General features: G+C 39.3%; 1 protein-coding gene across 3 annotated transcripts in view; it reads left to right on the top strand.

The window, feature by feature from the left end:
• Positions 1–4,867: 4,867 nt before the first annotated feature.
• The window catches only part of P4HA2 (prolyl 4-hydroxylase subunit alpha 2), a 47,454-nt gene continuing 35,773 nt past the window's right edge, over positions 4,868–16,548 (top strand). For 2 of the 3 annotated variants that reach the window (XM_003758932.4, XM_003758931.4), the window contains exon 1: positions 4,869–4,988. In XM_003758932.4, coding sequence (XP_003758980.2) covers positions 4,876–4,988 — 113 coding nt within the window. In that variant the 5' untranslated portion in view covers positions 4,869–4,875. Of the gene's footprint in view, positions 4,989–16,548 lie in introns of all 3 variants that reach the window. The other variant, XM_012540774.3, reaches the window with a different exon arrangement.

Below are 16,548 nucleotides of genomic sequence, written 5' to 3'. Positions count from 1 at the left end.
CTATAAAGTTCTGGGACTTGATATAAGCAGCATGATGTAATTTACAAAAAGAAATATTTGGGAAACTTTATTCTTTGAACATTTATCTTCCTTTTTAATATACCATTAATAACTGTTTCCTTTTTCAGGGAATCATGTATGATCTTTTCATATGCATGAATGACTCCTTGTCAAAGAGATTTTAGTCTGTTTTACTCTACCAAGTCAAATGCTTTCTAATTTTTATATTCAAACCACAGAACACAACCAGATCTCATATTCCTTTTGCTTTTCATTCAGTTGTATGAAAGAAGTAGTGTACTCTAATAAATTGCTTGTGAAAACCTATCTCTTCCCTTCTCATATTTTTCTTTGGTATATATATAAATCATTCTCATGAAAATTTTATAAAATGAAGAAAACAGGTATATGAGTCAATAGTTATTGGTGCCCTCTGAATCATATTTGGGGCACAATAATTTGTGATTTTTTCCCCATCCTTTTAATAGATTTACCTTCCAGAGATAGGTTTCAATATTTTTAATATATTGCTTCCAACCCAGATTTCTTTGGTGTCTACTTTGCTGGAATAGCTCTTCTCAACCTTTAAATTATCAAGTGTTATTTGTATTTTTAGGTGAGTGTGAGAGACTGAGGTACTGATGATAGCGATTCCACTATTATAAATGATGAAAATAAATCATTATAGAGATTTTATAGTAAAGTACTAGAAGTAGAATGGGAACCCCTCAGTTGGAGAATAATTGATGAATTATGGCATATAAATGTTATTATCCCATAAGTATTTTTTATAGGATATAATACCATTCTATAAGGTAGTGGTATCACACTCAAATAGAAATAGATCCCTGTAGGATCTATTGTTGATTTCATGTTGATTTAGAAAACAAACACCTGTGTTGCATTGTATTTTTAATTTATTTTGTTAAACATTTTCCAATTATATTTAATCTGATTCACTGCACTTAGGAATTTTTCTGCCACTGGTAGCATTCTAGTTGTAGGTTTGATTCCTCTGTAGTGCAAGAAATGACAAAAGGCATGGTTTTGGAGAAATAGAGGGAGATTTGTATGAACTGTTGCAGTGAAATGATATGGAAGAATAATTTATATAATTACAAGTATAACATTATAAAAATAACTTTAAAAGATTTAAGAACTCTGCATCATTACATGTTGGAATCCTTACAAAGTGTTAACTCATTAGAGTTGATGGAGACGATAATTATCTAATTTAGCATGGTTCAGTATGATCGATCTGATCTTAAGAGGAGATGTTATGGGCCAGAACTTGAAACAAGGTACTAAGTGAAACTGATGGAAATGATGCTTGTGTTCACACCTTTAGAGAGCTCATATAAGCAAGAAGCTCTTAGGGCCAGAGAGCATTCTGGGAGATACAGAAGCCCACAAGCCTTCTCTCGGAGGCAAGACAGATTCATTCCAACTTTCACCTTGGTGCTGGCTGGAGAATGAGTTGAGCTAGAGGCAAAAGACTAGCAACGAGAGCTCTCGGAACCAAGGAAAGCTGAGGCCTCTAAGAAAGCTAACCGGGCTTGGAAAGAGATAAGAAATAAACGTTTGGATTTTATCAGCTGGCTGTATTTGAGGTGATTATTACTTTGAACTGAAACTGAGGCTGCCTCCAGAAAACCTCCCCAAGAAACCTGCTCCCAGAGAGAACGATTATATTATACAAAAGAAAAGAACACCACAATTACATTGTTCAGAGAATGCAGAATAAAGCATGCTTCCTGCTTCCCAACAAAGAAGTGAAGAGACAAACTCAAACTGGCACAATAATAACTTTTTTTTTTTTTTTTTTTTTTTTTTTTTTTTTTTTTTTTTTTTTTTTTTTTTTAGTGGGGGAGGATATGGTCAATGTAGAAATTTGTTTTACTTGAGATGCATATTTGTTTCAAGTGTTTTTTCTTCTTCCTTCCCTCTCTCCTTCTCCCTCCTCCCTCCCTCCCTCCTTCCTTTCCTTCCTCCCTTCTTCCTTTCCTACCTTTCTTTCTTCCCCTCTCCCTTATTTCCTCCCTCCCTCCCTTCCTTCCTTTCTCATGGAAGAAGAGAATGATTCCCTCTCTTTCAAAAAATATATCAAAAAGAACTATTAAAGTTTTGTTTTTTTTTTTTTTTTTTTAGCACAAATAGCAGAAGGCAGGGCAAGAGGGAACAGAAAAGCTGGGCATTTTTTAAGGTTACATGTTGAATTTATTATATACTTTAAAAGAAAAGCAAGCTGGACACAAGAAATTATTGATTTTATCTTTAATACATTCTGTTCTACTATATATATGTAAGTGAGCATTTTATTTGATGTGGAGTTCAGAATTTTCTAAAAAGAGGGAAAAATGTACAGAGGTAGGAAGGAGACTGGATAGAAGCAACAATGTCACTTCAGCAAAACTAATCAAGATATCAAAAAAAACTGTTTCTTTTCTTTTTTATACTTGATTATAAGGGGTGGATCTTTTGGAGAGGGAGGAATACACTGGAATAAAATATCAACAAAATTTAATTTTAAAGAAAAAACATAGTAAATTGAAATGCTGCCATTTTCCAAAAAGCTAAAATAATATAGTCAGCAATACACAGCAATTTTAGGAGATACATTTTGTGGGCTCCAGTTGAGTGCAGCACATTAGCAGAATGATTTACAGTAAGTGGTGTAAAGATATAATAAAAATGTATGGTCAGAATGTAAGGGGGAGGGAAGTCATGTAATAGGATTGAAGAAAAACAGAAGAACCACTTGAGAGGGAAGTCTCAAAGCATGTTGAATAGATTTTTTTATGGAGAATTTAGGGGAGGACCTGGGCAAGAATTAAAAAAGATTTGATATAATCTGAAATATGTACTGATCTTTAACATACTAGAGACTATGATAAAAGCTTAATTTAATTTTGCCATTTGTATTCCTTATTTTACTTTTATGATTATCTCAGAGTTTTAAAAATGGTGGTGGGGGAGGGGATATGGAATGAGAAGTTACTCTGAGCAGAACTAGGAATGGGAGGGTGGAATCGTGGAGGAGAGAAGTGGAGCGTGTGTATGAGCACGGCTGCGGCATCAAGCAGGAGCTGGGAGCCAGCCCAGACAGCTCAGAGAGTACCGTAATTACCCAGGGAGCAGGAACTCAATCCACACAAATCTTGGACCTAATTACTTTTCCTAGGATGGGACAGTTGGCTAATAACAATTCATGGCCCTCATCCTAAGGACCTAAGTGGCCCCATTCTGTGCTAAGAACTGGATTATAGGGACCTCTGTCATCAAACATGACTTGCAAGGATTTTAGGATCTGCCCTTAGAGATCTTTCTTTTCTAAATAGGTGGGTAAACCCATGGATGGGCTCAGGATTCACTTAATGAATACAACTGCTAGTTATTTTACTAAAGACTTTGGAAAAAAAAAAAACCAACCAGACCTAAACATACTTATTATCGTGGGGACAATTGACTTTGTTCACCATATTCCAGTGGAGTCAGAGGATCTGATTTTGCATATTAATTCATGCCATTTTTGAACAAGTCACACTGTTTCTTTTTTTTTTTTTTTTGTAAAATGAAGGTGTTTGGACCCTTTAGGATTCCTTCTAGCTCTAAAATGTGATCCAGTGAAATTAAGAGCACAAACATTAGTGGATAGAGTGCAGGATTTGAAATAAAAGACCTGCACTCGAATTCTATTTCTGATAATACTGTGGGGAAGTATTTTTCTATTTCTTCCTCTGTAAATAGAGGAGGCTGTACTAAATCTCTAAGGTCCCTTCCAGTTCTAAATCTATGATCCCATAACCCATACCTCTTTTCTATTTGTATATCTAAAATTATGAAAAATTGTCTCTGTATAATTATGTTTGTTTCTGCACCAGTAGTATCTCTACATATGAGAATATGTGGGTGTACCCATGTGTTAAGGAATATTATCTTTCTGAGGTTTGTGAAGGTGTAAGCATGATCCACCACAAATGTGTGAACACCAGTGTTTGCTCCAGGGAATCTGGAACACATTTGGCCCTTGAGGTTTAATGCTGGGCATCTCTTGCTTTTGGCCCTCAGTCACTGATGAGATTGTCAGATGTGCTTTTTGCCTCATTCATGAAAAAGTAAGGCAGTAAAACATTCAGGAAACATGGTAATTTGGTTATTACTTTTGGAGATGAGTGTGAATCCCAGGCTCTGGAAAGATCGGTGTGCACACTAGGAAAGTTTAGCCAGGACACTCTGGGATAACTGATAGAAATGATAACACTCCTGCTGGCTTTGGGTACCACTTCTAAGGAACGAACCGACCAATGTGCCATCTTGGAGGGATCTTTAGGAGACAATGATTTTCTCATTAAGTTTCCCCATCCAGCTGTCACGTTATTTTTTGGGGGGAGGGAGGCTGGATTTATCAAGTGCCTTAGAGGATGGTCCTCCTTTTCCAGGAGGAACAGAGTGAAAGAAAAAGAGAGGGAGAATAGTAGAGAAGAAAGAAAACTAGATTTGGAATTAGAAGGCTTGGATCTCAGCTCTGTTACTACACGGGTGACTTTGGGGGCCCTCATCCGGCTCTAAAGCTACAATTGCTGACTGGAAAAGACTGGCTAGAGGGGAAGACCGCTCTGGCTTGGGTCCCTCAGGGACTAACTTTCCTCATTTGACCAGACCTTTTGGAACCGGGCAAGGGTCGGAGGGCACTGGATTTTTTCTAGCTCATCTTGCAAGGCCCTGCTCGGGGCGAAATCTTGGGGGGTCTGGCTCTGGCGGCCCGGCTCTGCCCCCTGCTCGCTGCTCCCCGCTCCAAGGAATACGGGCGGGGCCGGGCAGCCTGCCCGGGAGGGAGGGAAAGCAGGGAGGGGGGCTTTACGTGGCCGCTGCTCCATGCGGGCGGGAGGCGGAGCTGGCGAGAGGAGGAAGCCCAGCGAGCCCAGGCTGGCGGGGCCGAAGCTGCCAGCCGCCGCCGCCGCCGCCAGGGAGAAGCCGCGTCGGCTCAGGTGAGTCGCTCTCGGGAGCCGGGCTCTGAGGGACGAGCGCGGCCCCTCGCTGATGGGGCGCGCCGGTCCCGGGCCCGCGCTCCCCCCGCCCTTGCCTCGACCCCCTGTGATGCCGGCGCCCCCAGGGGGCCTGCTGTCCTCCAGCCAGAGATGATCTCACTGCCGAGGCTCTTGGCCCGGCTTCCCGGACGGAGCCCACGAAACCGAGCGGCCGGCCGGCCCGGGATCTCCCAGCACTGCCTCAGCCCGGACCCGCTGAGCCGGAGGCTCCTGGCCGCACCTCGGCCCCTCGCTCAGACCCGGGGTCTCTGCGGGACCGGGGGCTGCTGCCTGTCCCCAGCCTTTCCGGGTTGCTCTGCGGGGGGGCTCCCCTGCAGCGGCAGTATTCCCGGTCTTCACTTCTGCCGATCTCCCTCGTTCCTGCCCGCGGGCGCAAGAGGTGGCGAGATACGTGGGCACCTTTTCCTTTTAGAGCGGAGGATGCTCGAAGGCTGGTCCTCCTCCCGCACCTCCACCAGAGGCATCCTCCCGCCGCAGCTTTGGAACCACGTATCCCTGTCCCGCCTGCACGTGTAACTGGGCTCTTGTCCAGCTGCAGGCTGCGTGAGTCTGTGCCCTCCTGACTGCAGGAAGGACCGTGGGGTGCAGCGAGTGGTCAGAACAGAATCAGACTTAGAGGCTCGAGTTGGAGCAAGTCAGTGAACTCCTTCGGGAGTTAAACCCCTCCCCTGTCACAAAAACAAGGGGCTTCCGAAGCTGGAAGTCTATGTAGAAATACCCCAGCAGGGGTGGGGGCTTTCTAGTGGGTTCTCCACATTTGGAAGCAACTTTCCCATTAAATAACTATGGGTTTGGAGATGAAATTCTTTTGTAGAGAAACACCCAGAACTGAAGCTGTCCCCCCTCATTTGTGGGGGTATTTCAATGATGAGTGGAACCCCTCGTCACTTTATTTGAAGTACCTTGTTCTTGTTGGAGGCTAGTGCCACAGGGAAGGAAGAGGTAGGGAGTTATCTGCACACAAACTTAGGTAGATGTAGGTTTTTTTCTTCCTGGGGTTGGAAGGAGGAAGAATGGGGTGTGCAGATGTAGGATTTTGTCAGTGTGGGGAACTCTTGGTGTGCAAAGTATTTTCACTGATGCACATGAGCAACTCATGCTTAATTTACAGTCAGCCATCCTAAAGCACTGAGAAATCAAGTGATTTGTTAGTCACGCAGCCCCCTGATACAGGTGAGATTTGAATCCAAGTCTCCCAAATCCAATGCCAGTCCTCTCCAACAAAAGAGTGTGAAAACACTGAAAAATAACACTAACCTCTTTTCTGGGTATCATCCTTGTCGCTAGTTCTCAAAAAATCCTGGTATAAGAAAGCAATAAAATCTTCGAGGTGCCTGAAGCTAATGTGTTGTGACAAGGGTTTAATAAAGTTTAAGCACTTTTAAACTAGTCAGGGATGACACTCTTTATCCCTCTGTGAGGGTCTGACGGGATGTTCTGGGACAGGGCAAGAATTGGGGTCCTTCTGGATTCCTCTAAAATCCTTCACTTTCTTAATGACCTTAAATGTTTTCACCTTTCGTTGATTACTGTGGTTATAGAAAGAAGAAAAAAACATTTGAACTGTGCTAAAACACTCTTTTATGGGATCCACAGGGCTCTCTCCAATTCTCATGATGAAGGTTTGATGAGCACTCCCTTATGTGATGTGGCAAGTCTTTAATCCTGTGCTTTCTTGATTTGGACTCTCCAAATTGAAGAGTCTACCTACACAGCTCAGCAGAGGAAATTTTAACCCTACACTGGAGAGACTACTTTAATCAATATAGGGAACTATATTCAAAGCTTGGTTGACTAGGGATATTCTAGGAAATTTTTATTTCCCAGGGAATAAACTGGCTGACTGAGCTGCAGAGCATCCTTTTTTTTTTTTTTAAATAGCTTTTTATTGACAAAACATATGCATGGGTAATTTTTCAACATTAACCCTTGCAAACATGTCTATTCCAACTTTCCCCTCCTTCCCTCTACTTCCTCCCCTAGATATTGCATGTTAAACATGTTAAAGTATATGCTAAATACAATATATGTGTACATATTTATTCAGTTCTCTTGTTGCATAAGAAAAATCAGATTCAGAAAGGTAAAAATAACCTGGGAAGAAAAACAAAAATGCAAGCAAACAATGCAGAGCATCCTTGATATGAATTGGGGGGAGGAGCTGTCTGTCTGATTATTCTGAATCTATTCCAGTGTGTTCGTGGTCCCAGGTAGTTTTCTTAGAGGGAAAAATGGTGTTCATATTTGACTTGATTGATCTATCAATGATGTGTTCATTCATTACTTCTTTATCTCTTAACTGTTTTTCCCAATTATTGAATGTCAGAGTGATAAGAGGAGACTTTCATACTCTCATGGGGAAGAGACTTATTTATAAAAAGAAACTAAATAAGACTATTGGGAAGTATTTTATAGGTGCCAAACAGATGAGAGATAGTAAGCAACTAAGAGTTCAGAGGTGGGAGACATCAGTCAGGGTATCAAGGAAGACTTTATAGAAAAAGTGTCAATGGAAAATGGCTTTGAAAGGTGAATAGAATTTGAAAAAGTATAGAAGATGAGACATTGTAAGTTCTGTTTCATTTCCCAGAGGGAACTGAAGAGACCATTGAGAAGCAACATCCTGACCAGGTTTACATGACCCTACACTCTCAGATGGGGAGAAGAGCCTACCTGAGAAATACTCTGTAATGATTCTTAGTTTGATCATCCGAGGACACGCAAAGGGACTAGTGTGCTCCCTGGTCCCTGAGTTTGGCAACAAATGTGGTGATATAGGCATAAAAAGAGATGTGTTATGTAGTGAGGCCAAAAGTGAGATAAAAAGGAAGGTTAAGTCCAGGCATTTTAGGAAGATAAAAGACCTTGGGAAGATTAATCTCTTCTCCCTAGGAAAAAGTTTTTTCAGACAGAATTGGCATTGGTAGGAATGGCCATAAACTTCAGCCATAGCAAGTGGGATGTTGTTTATTTGTTTTTAGATTAAATGTTTTATTTTTTTCCAATTACATATGCAAATAATTTTTAACATTACTTTTTTTTTTTTAATTTGAGTTTCAGATTTTCTCCTCTTCCCTTCTCATTCATTGAGAAGGCAGGCAATTTGACATAGATTAGGCGTGTGTAGATCATATCAACATGTTTCTATATCAGTGATATTCTTAAATAAAACACAGACAAAAAACATTAGAAAAGTAAGAAATATATATTTTAATTTGTATTTAGATTCCATCAGTTCATTATGAAGTCCATTATAAGTTCTTTGGAATTGTTTTGGATCTTTGCATTGCTGAGAATAGCTGTTATTCACAGTCGATTATCATACAATATTGCTGTTATTATGTACAATGTTAACTGGTTCTGATCACTTCACTTTGCATCAGTTCATGTAAGTCTCTCCAGTTTTTCTGACAGCTTGGAATGTTGTTTGTAAAGTTTAGGTTGAATCAGTATAAAAAAAATCGATGTGTGTCAAAAGGTCTGCCCAGGAAGCAGATTAGATAGAGACTTTTTTTTTTTCTGAAACTCCAAGAAAAGTAACTCATTGGTATCTAAGATTCCTAGGCTGAGAATCAGAACTATTGGAGAAACAATATATTCACTTAGAAATAAATACAAAATGTATCCCAGGTCAATTCAAGGTTATGAACTTTCAGGGAAGATAGGGTCTCTACAAGGTGGAGATGAGCAAGGACAGCATTCTAGTCATAAGCGACAGACAAACCCTAAATGCAAAGGACAGCCAAGGCAAAGAGACTGTCACCAACAAGTTGGGCCATCCGGAATGTTGGATGCTTAAAGAGGAACAATGAATAAATAAGGTGGTGTGGAGCCAGATCATAAAGGGGGTTTTTTACTGCCCAATACTATCAGGGCAAGCCTGGAATCTTTTGCATACCCAGTTTGGTTGCTTGTTTTCTTTGAAAACAAGTCCTGTCTGTAAAGGGAGGGAGGAGGGAGACAATATTTGAGGAACAACGTGGCGGCTGGGGGGTGGAGAAGCTGGCCAGAAAGAAGAGATAGTTTGGATCACCCTTGGCTCATTTTGGAATTAAATTGGAGAGAGGAAAAAAATCCAACTTAACAGCAGTTTATGTGAGAAAAAAAGAAAAAAGAGCTGGAGTTTTTACGTGACTAAAAGATCCCTATAGTCTGGCAGTGCGAAGTAGAAGCAGAAAGTTAATCTTAGTCTATAGTATTTGAATCGTTTTCTAGAACAAGGTAGCTCTGTGACTGGCCAGCCACATCTGGAGTCAAATGTCTTTTTCTGGATACCTTGCTTTAAGAGGGATATTGGCAAGGAGGACTGTGTCTAGACAAGAATCTTCAGACTGATCAGTCCATTGGGAAATGGGTGAAATAATATGAAGAAATATTTAGCTTAGAAAATAAGCGATTCAGAGGAAGAGATCGTGGCAATTATTTTTAAATATCTGAAGTATTTTCATATAGAAAAGGGAGTTTTACCTATAAGTCAAATAACAATTTTTAATTCTATGAAATTCTCTGAGGCTTTGATCTTGTTGTTGATTAGTTATTTTAGTTATGTCTAATTGTTCCTGACCCTATTTGAGTTTTACTTGGCAAAGATGCTGAAGTGGTTTGACATTTCCTTCTCCTGATCATTTTACACATGAGGAAACTGAGACCATTGGCGTTAAGTGACTTGCTTTCTAAGTTGAGTTTGAATTCAGGAAGATGAGTCTTCCTGATTCAAGGCCCAGTACTCTATCCATTGCCCCAGCTGCCTGGTTTTATAAAATTTATAAAATTGAGATGATTCAGTCCCTGAGGAAGCTGGGGAAATGCATTCTGGGGGAGCAAATTCCTGGAGCTAAGCTGGTCCTATGGCACCAAAGATGGTTTCCTTTTGTAGAGGTCTGAAAGAGCATGTCCTTGTAGAGTAGAAGGCCTGAAGCTGATCTAGAGAAAAAGTTACTACTGTGCTATCCAACAGCTTTAAGCTTAAGGACATCTTTTCTTCAGCATTCAGGAGGACTGGGTGGTCTAGCTAAGCCTGTGATGGTCAGTGGAGAGTGGGCTACCTGAAATTTAAGGGCCTACATTGTTCCATGATCTGTTGTTCTGGGTTTAGTTATTGGCTTCATTTAGCTTCTATTCTCTTTCTGTTTTTTTTTTAATCCTTAATTCAATTATTTGGTTTTGTCCATTGTTCCTAAGACAGTCTTAAGTTATTTTCTTTTTTCCTGAGCAATTGGAGTTGTGTCTTGTTTTTTAAAATAAAAAAAAACCATAAATAGAATAGAAGCTAAATATGCACACATGTATATGTACATGTATGTGTGTATATATACATATATATATATATATATATATACATACTTACTATTTGAAATAACCATTTGTGGTTGTAATGCTGATCTTTTTTTCAAGTGAAGCAAAGGGAGAAATCTTTATAGGATCATATCATAGCCTAGGAGCTGGAAGAAAGGTCAGAGGCCATTGGTCCCAATAATTGAGACAATAGTTTCAGTATCTCCATTTTACTTCCTAAATAAATTCCCAATATGGTTTGGAGGTTAAGGTCATTCATTATCTGACCCCATTCTTGGTGGGTCAGTGGCTAGAACTATGGACCTTGGAGTTAGGAAAAGCTGAATTCAAATCTCCTTCATATAATAAGTGTTACTTTGTAAATGAGGAGTGCATTTGATGGCTTCTGGGGGTGCCTTTTAGCTCTAAGTCTATGATCCTATGATTTTGCCCTTTGCTTCCCTTAAAAGATAGCAGTGTAGCTACATATGATTTTTGATCTCAGAATCTGCGTATCTAAGATAATATGACCTAGTGGCTCTATGAAACTACCTGGACTTTTTTTTTTAAAGGGGATTTTTAAGGGGAAATCGTTAAAATTATGCATAGTGTAAAAAAAAAAAAGAGAGAGAATGCACTGTTTTAGTACTCCTCACTAGAACAGTGCGTATTCTTTGGTTTATAGATACATATAAATGCATATTACAGATGCACTGAAACTCAGAGAACATCTAGTTCAATCCCCTTACATTTTACAGATAAGGAAACTGAGGTTAAATAATATTGCCAAGGTCATACAGAACTTGTCAGAGATGGGATTTGAATGTGATTCCCCATGTGTACTCTTTCCATTGTATAAATGAGCCTCAAGTAACTAGATCTTTCCCTGATGAGTTCTTAGAAGTATCTTGCATCTACATGGTGAGCATCTCAGATTTTTTTCTGATTCCTGTAATGGGGGTATGGTTCAAAACTGTTCACTGGAGTAACCTGAACACTTGTAGCTGCCCTATGAATCTCATTGAGAACATACTTATGAATGTTGCCCTTACCTACTGGAAATGGCCCTTACCTACTGTCATGGAGAAGACTGTTGTGGAATTAATACTTGCAATTTTCAAAATTGTTCATTTTTAGCACTCTGGTGTGGAGCAGAATTTGTAACGCTAAGGGATGTGACCTATTAGCTACCAGGAGAAGAACAGGGGAATGACTTGGATATGATGGAGGGATGATTTAGTGGACAGAGCCTTGGCCTGGAAATCAAGAGATTAGTCCCAGTTGTCCCTAACTCACTATATGAGCTTGGACAAGTCACTTCCCTCTCTGAAGCTTTTTTTTTCCTTATAAAATTCTTGCTATATTTCTTGCAGGGTAGGTTTGAGAATAGAGTAAAATAGTGGATGGATTTGACTACAGTCCTTTTGTGTTTAGGTTTTGATTCTAATTGGTCCAAGATACAGAGAAAGGTCTTTTCCGGTACTACTTTAAGAAGTCTGTTCTGACTTTAAAACTTCCTGTTTGGCATAGCTATTGCATGGCTGCCTCTGTTTCTTTTCTTTCCTTTTTGAAAAAATATCTATTTTATTCTGAACTTAAGAAATAAAACAAGCATTTCCATAATATAGTAGAATAAAAAAAGATGATTATTCATGAAGCTATAAATCTATTATGTATAACTTGTTACTCCTTTTAAATATATAGTAAAGTTATCATGTAGTTTTCTTTTTTCCCCTTTATTCTTTCTCTCCCTTCCAGATATGGTTACCATTACACACAGATACATATGCATATATATTTGTTCTTTGCAGTTAATTTGAGTATCTATAATAGTCAAAATGATATAATTACTCAAAGTTGCTTAAAATAATATTGCTGTTTCTGTAAAAAGTGAACATTTCACTCTTCATTCTTTCATGCAAGTCTATCCATGTTTTTTCTAAAACCATCAAGCTCATCATTTCTTACAGCACAATAATATTTCATCATGATCATATACCATAGTGTGTTCAGCTGCTCCCCAAATGATAGGCATCCCCACAATTTCCAGTCCTTTGCCACCACAAAGAGAACTGTTTTAAATATTTTAGAACATATAGGTTTTCCCTCCCCACCCCCAACCATCTTGGGAAACAAGTTTTCTTACATACATTTAATAAAGAGTAAACAAGAGGCGGAAATCACTGTGTGTCTATGGTCATACATCTATGTGTCTTGGGGGATGGATGTCAGGAAGGAAATAACTCATGATTGTGGCTTTAAATGAGTGTTTGAGTATTTCACCTGTAAAATCAATATTTCCACATATTGATACACATAGATTGATTGGCATACAAATCAAGGCTTGTCCATAGAAGGTCAGCTGGTGGTGGAGTGTTTACAATTTTGAAGGGTGTGGTGATGAAAAATTGCATGGATCTGGAAAACATCTGGCAGACATACTCAGAGTCTGCTCACAGAACATCTTTGAGGTAAGAGTGGGATGATAATTAGAAACTTAATGTATATTGTTGTGAGTATGGGCAGGCGCCAGTGAGACTCTGACTCCCCTCTTCAAAGAAAAAAAAAAAAACATGTCAATAAAGGGCCATGTTTAGTCTCTCATCACCATTTGCCTGAACTGTGATAATATCTTCCTGATTGGTTTCCCTGCCTCCAGAGTATCCCCTTTAGCACACCTACCCTTCTGTGCTTTGGCTGAGTGAGCTCTAGATCACAGCAGGAGCCTGGACGATCAAGGGAAACCAGAAGAGCAAGTGAAGTATTGCTCAGATAGCTGCACCTAGAGTATTTAGAAATAGGTGTGTAATTGCTCTTGCCAATGGATAGGAGACTAACTTTGCCCTTGGGAGAATTATTGTAGCAGTAGAAAAAACTGGCTCCTGTAAGCCTCCAGCACATATTGGATGTGAGTAAGTGCTTTCTGTCACAGATGGTATTGTGGGGGTGGAGTTGTATATATGTAGCTCCCCTCCTGTCTGCTCCAGATGTCTTATGTACTGTAGCCGAATTTTCTTTCTACTCTAGTGATATTCAGTTAAAGCTTTTTCTATAGTGTGAGCTGGAGCTCTAGGAGCCATAGGCCAAAAAGGATATTGGTGAAGTGGAAAAGGGTATTGATAAGGTGCCGAGAATCCAGAGAAGGCCAGTCATGTGAGGATTGTTAGAAGGTCCTTCCTAAGTTGAAGAAGAGAAAACTTTGGACTGGGAAAGGAGGAGAGAGAAAGGGAGTATGATGGCACAAAGTTTTGGACAGATTAGATTATTCTGTGATAAGAGGGATAGATTCTTCTGCTTTGTCCCTGAAGAGCACAGTTATGAATAATTAGTGAAGTTGTGGAGAAGCAAATTTAGGTTTGATGACAGGAAATGTCTCACCAGTACCACTAACTCAGTCTGTCTAAATCTGAGCTCCTCCTCCTCTCTAAATTGCCCCTCTTTTCAGTTACCGGACTAAACCTAAGAGTACACTTCTCCCTCCCCACCCTACTCCTATCCAAATACTTGCCATGCCCTGATTCTGCCTCCATAATCTAAATTACATCCATACTCTCCTTTCACCTCACACTACCACCTGATCATTAGTTTTTTAACTGGTCTTCTTGTTCTCTGTTGATTCTTTCTTGAATCCATCCTTCACAGAGCCGACAAAATCATTTTTAATGCATCGTTTCTATCACACGTAACTTGCCTGCTCAAAAAACTTTTTAGTGGCTTCTTATTATCTACATGAGAAATTATAAATTCTTTTGAATAACATTCAGGGTCCTCAATAATCTACCTCCAATCTACCTCCATGTCTATTTCACTCCATTCTACTTCCCCTATGCTATAGTCAAATAGACGTGAACTAGCTTTTCCTTGATCTTGTGCTACACTCTTCTGCCTTTACATTTTTGTACTGGACATTCTCCATGCTACGAATAAACTCTTGATTCCTTCTAGCTCAAAATTTTTTCTTTATCCTCAAATATAACCTCAAAAAATCTGGCTCTTCCTATCACTTTGGACTTTGTGTTATATTTTGCTGGATACATGGTGTAATCTTTTAACTTGCTTCCCAGACCCCCATCTTTTCTTCTGCTATTTTCAAGTCTAAAAAAATTCCCTTCAGTCTCCCCACATCCTATATATCTTCTAAGATCTAGCTTAAATGTTACCTTTTCCAGGAAATCTTCTTTGGTGGTTAAAGTTTCCAATGTTATCTCCCTTTTTGCAAATACTTCCTGTGCGGGAGAGTCCACATGACATCATTTAGTATTTGGTTAGATGAACTTTTACACACAGTTTTCAAGTTTTTCCAATAATAAATATTAAAATGATATTCTTTAGATAGTACATTGATTTTACATAGTATTTTAAAGTTAACAAAGTTCCTTACATGTTGTTGAATTATTTCAGTCATATCCAGCTCTTTGTGATCCCATTTGAGGTTTTCTTGGCAAAGATGCTAAAATATTCTGCCATTTTCTTCTCCAGTTCATTTTACAGATGAGGAAACTGAAGCAAACAGGGTTAAGGGACTTGTTCAGGATCACACATCTAACAAGTATATGAGACTGGATTTGAACTCAGATCTTCCTGACTCTGTGCCCTCTCCATGCACCACCTAACTGCTCTATTCCTTACATATATAATCTCATATGAACCTCAAAATAGTTCTATACACTGGTAGCATGGGGTAGTATTAGTTTCATTTCACAGATGAAAAAACAGATCTCAAGAGGCTGATTTGTCCAGATTGACATGGCCAGCAAGTGAAAGAAACAAGTTATGAGCCCATATCTTCATGACTTTGAGGCTAACATTTTGTCCATTATAACTCAGTACTTTTCTGGTGTGAATCTTATTGATTCAGCTGGATTGTGACTTTCTTCAAGCTCTCTGTAGCTTCTCCATGGTCACTCCCATAGAGTAGCTGAGCAAAGGGCTAGACACACAAGAGACATCATGCTCTGTTCAGAAGGGAGGCACCCAGTAAGCAGAACATAGTGAGCAAGTACAGCCAACTGTTTCTCCTGCTATCAACTGAGAAGTTAAGAATTTAGCACATACATATCCCTGAATTCCCCTAAATTGTATCAAGATCTGCTATGTGGGTAATGTGAGAAAACTCCCTCTCCCAATGCAGATAAGTGACTGCTGGGCAGCCTCTCGTCTTAGATAGTTGTCCAGGGCCCTGGTCGAAGTTGTGTAATTTGCCTTGAGTCGCACAGCTAGCATGTGACAGAGGAGAACTTTGAATTTTGGTCTTCTGGATTTTGAGGCCAGCTTTCTAATCCCCTGACACATTGTCTCTAGCCACAAATTCATCTAAATCTCTTTTAATGATGTTTGACTCAGGCTATACTACATCTGAGGGTGTCAAATTCCATTCAATTATTTCTAAATTTACATTTTTGAAGATTCCAGTGAGTTCCTTTATCCTTATGACAGTCAAATGTTTCCTTTCTCTATTTATTCCCTTTTTTATTGGTTAGATGTTGACCATAGCCCTTCACAAAATTACCACCTTTCTAAAACAAGGAGAGACCTCCCTTAGTTTTTTCCTCACTTTTCCTTCTACTTTGAGTAGGGCATGATGTCCATGTGATCTGGAAATTTGTATAAAACTTATTGACCTTTTTCTTGAAATCTGAATTTTTTCTTTTTTTTTAATTCAGTGATTTATTTAAGTATTTGGTCATATGCTATATTATAAAATACTATACATATATTTTATGTACTTGTGAGTATCTAAACTTTTTCTGTATCATCTGCTGGTCTTCATATGTCTTCTGTGACTTTTGCAAAACTTCCCCCAAATTTGCTATTTAATTTCTTATTATGATCTGTGATATATCAAAACTATAATGGGGAAAATTGCAATGTGGACATATTAACTGTAATGGTCCCTTGCCTTATATGAATCATTTGAAAGGTTTGAACTGACTCTCCCTGGACTTCTATTGATTCAGTGAGTTCTTTCATGAGATTCAGCTCCAGATGTGCCTGGTGTTAAAATACATGGATGCACATAAAAGTATTTGCTCATTGCTTTCCAGTTCCCTTGCTGATGGTATAAAGCATTGTTGGTTTGGAAGAAAGGGCTGTTGGGGAATAAAATCCAGGGAGGTGGGGAGGGAGTTTGACTTGGGACTCATACTTTTTGCTCAAGAAAAGGATCAAGAAAATGTTTGCTTTGAAAATTTACATGAATGAGAGCACCTTGTTCAGTTAGCCCTTG

Source organism: Sarcophilus harrisii, chromosome 2, assembly GCF_902635505.1.
Source record: "Sarcophilus harrisii chromosome 2, mSarHar1.11, whole genome shotgun sequence".
In the NCBI taxonomy this organism is placed as follows: Eukaryota; Metazoa; Chordata; class Mammalia; order Dasyuromorphia; family Dasyuridae; genus Sarcophilus; species Sarcophilus harrisii.
Note: the sequence above shows the minus strand (reverse complement) of the source record. Positions and strands in the feature narration are given on the sequence as shown.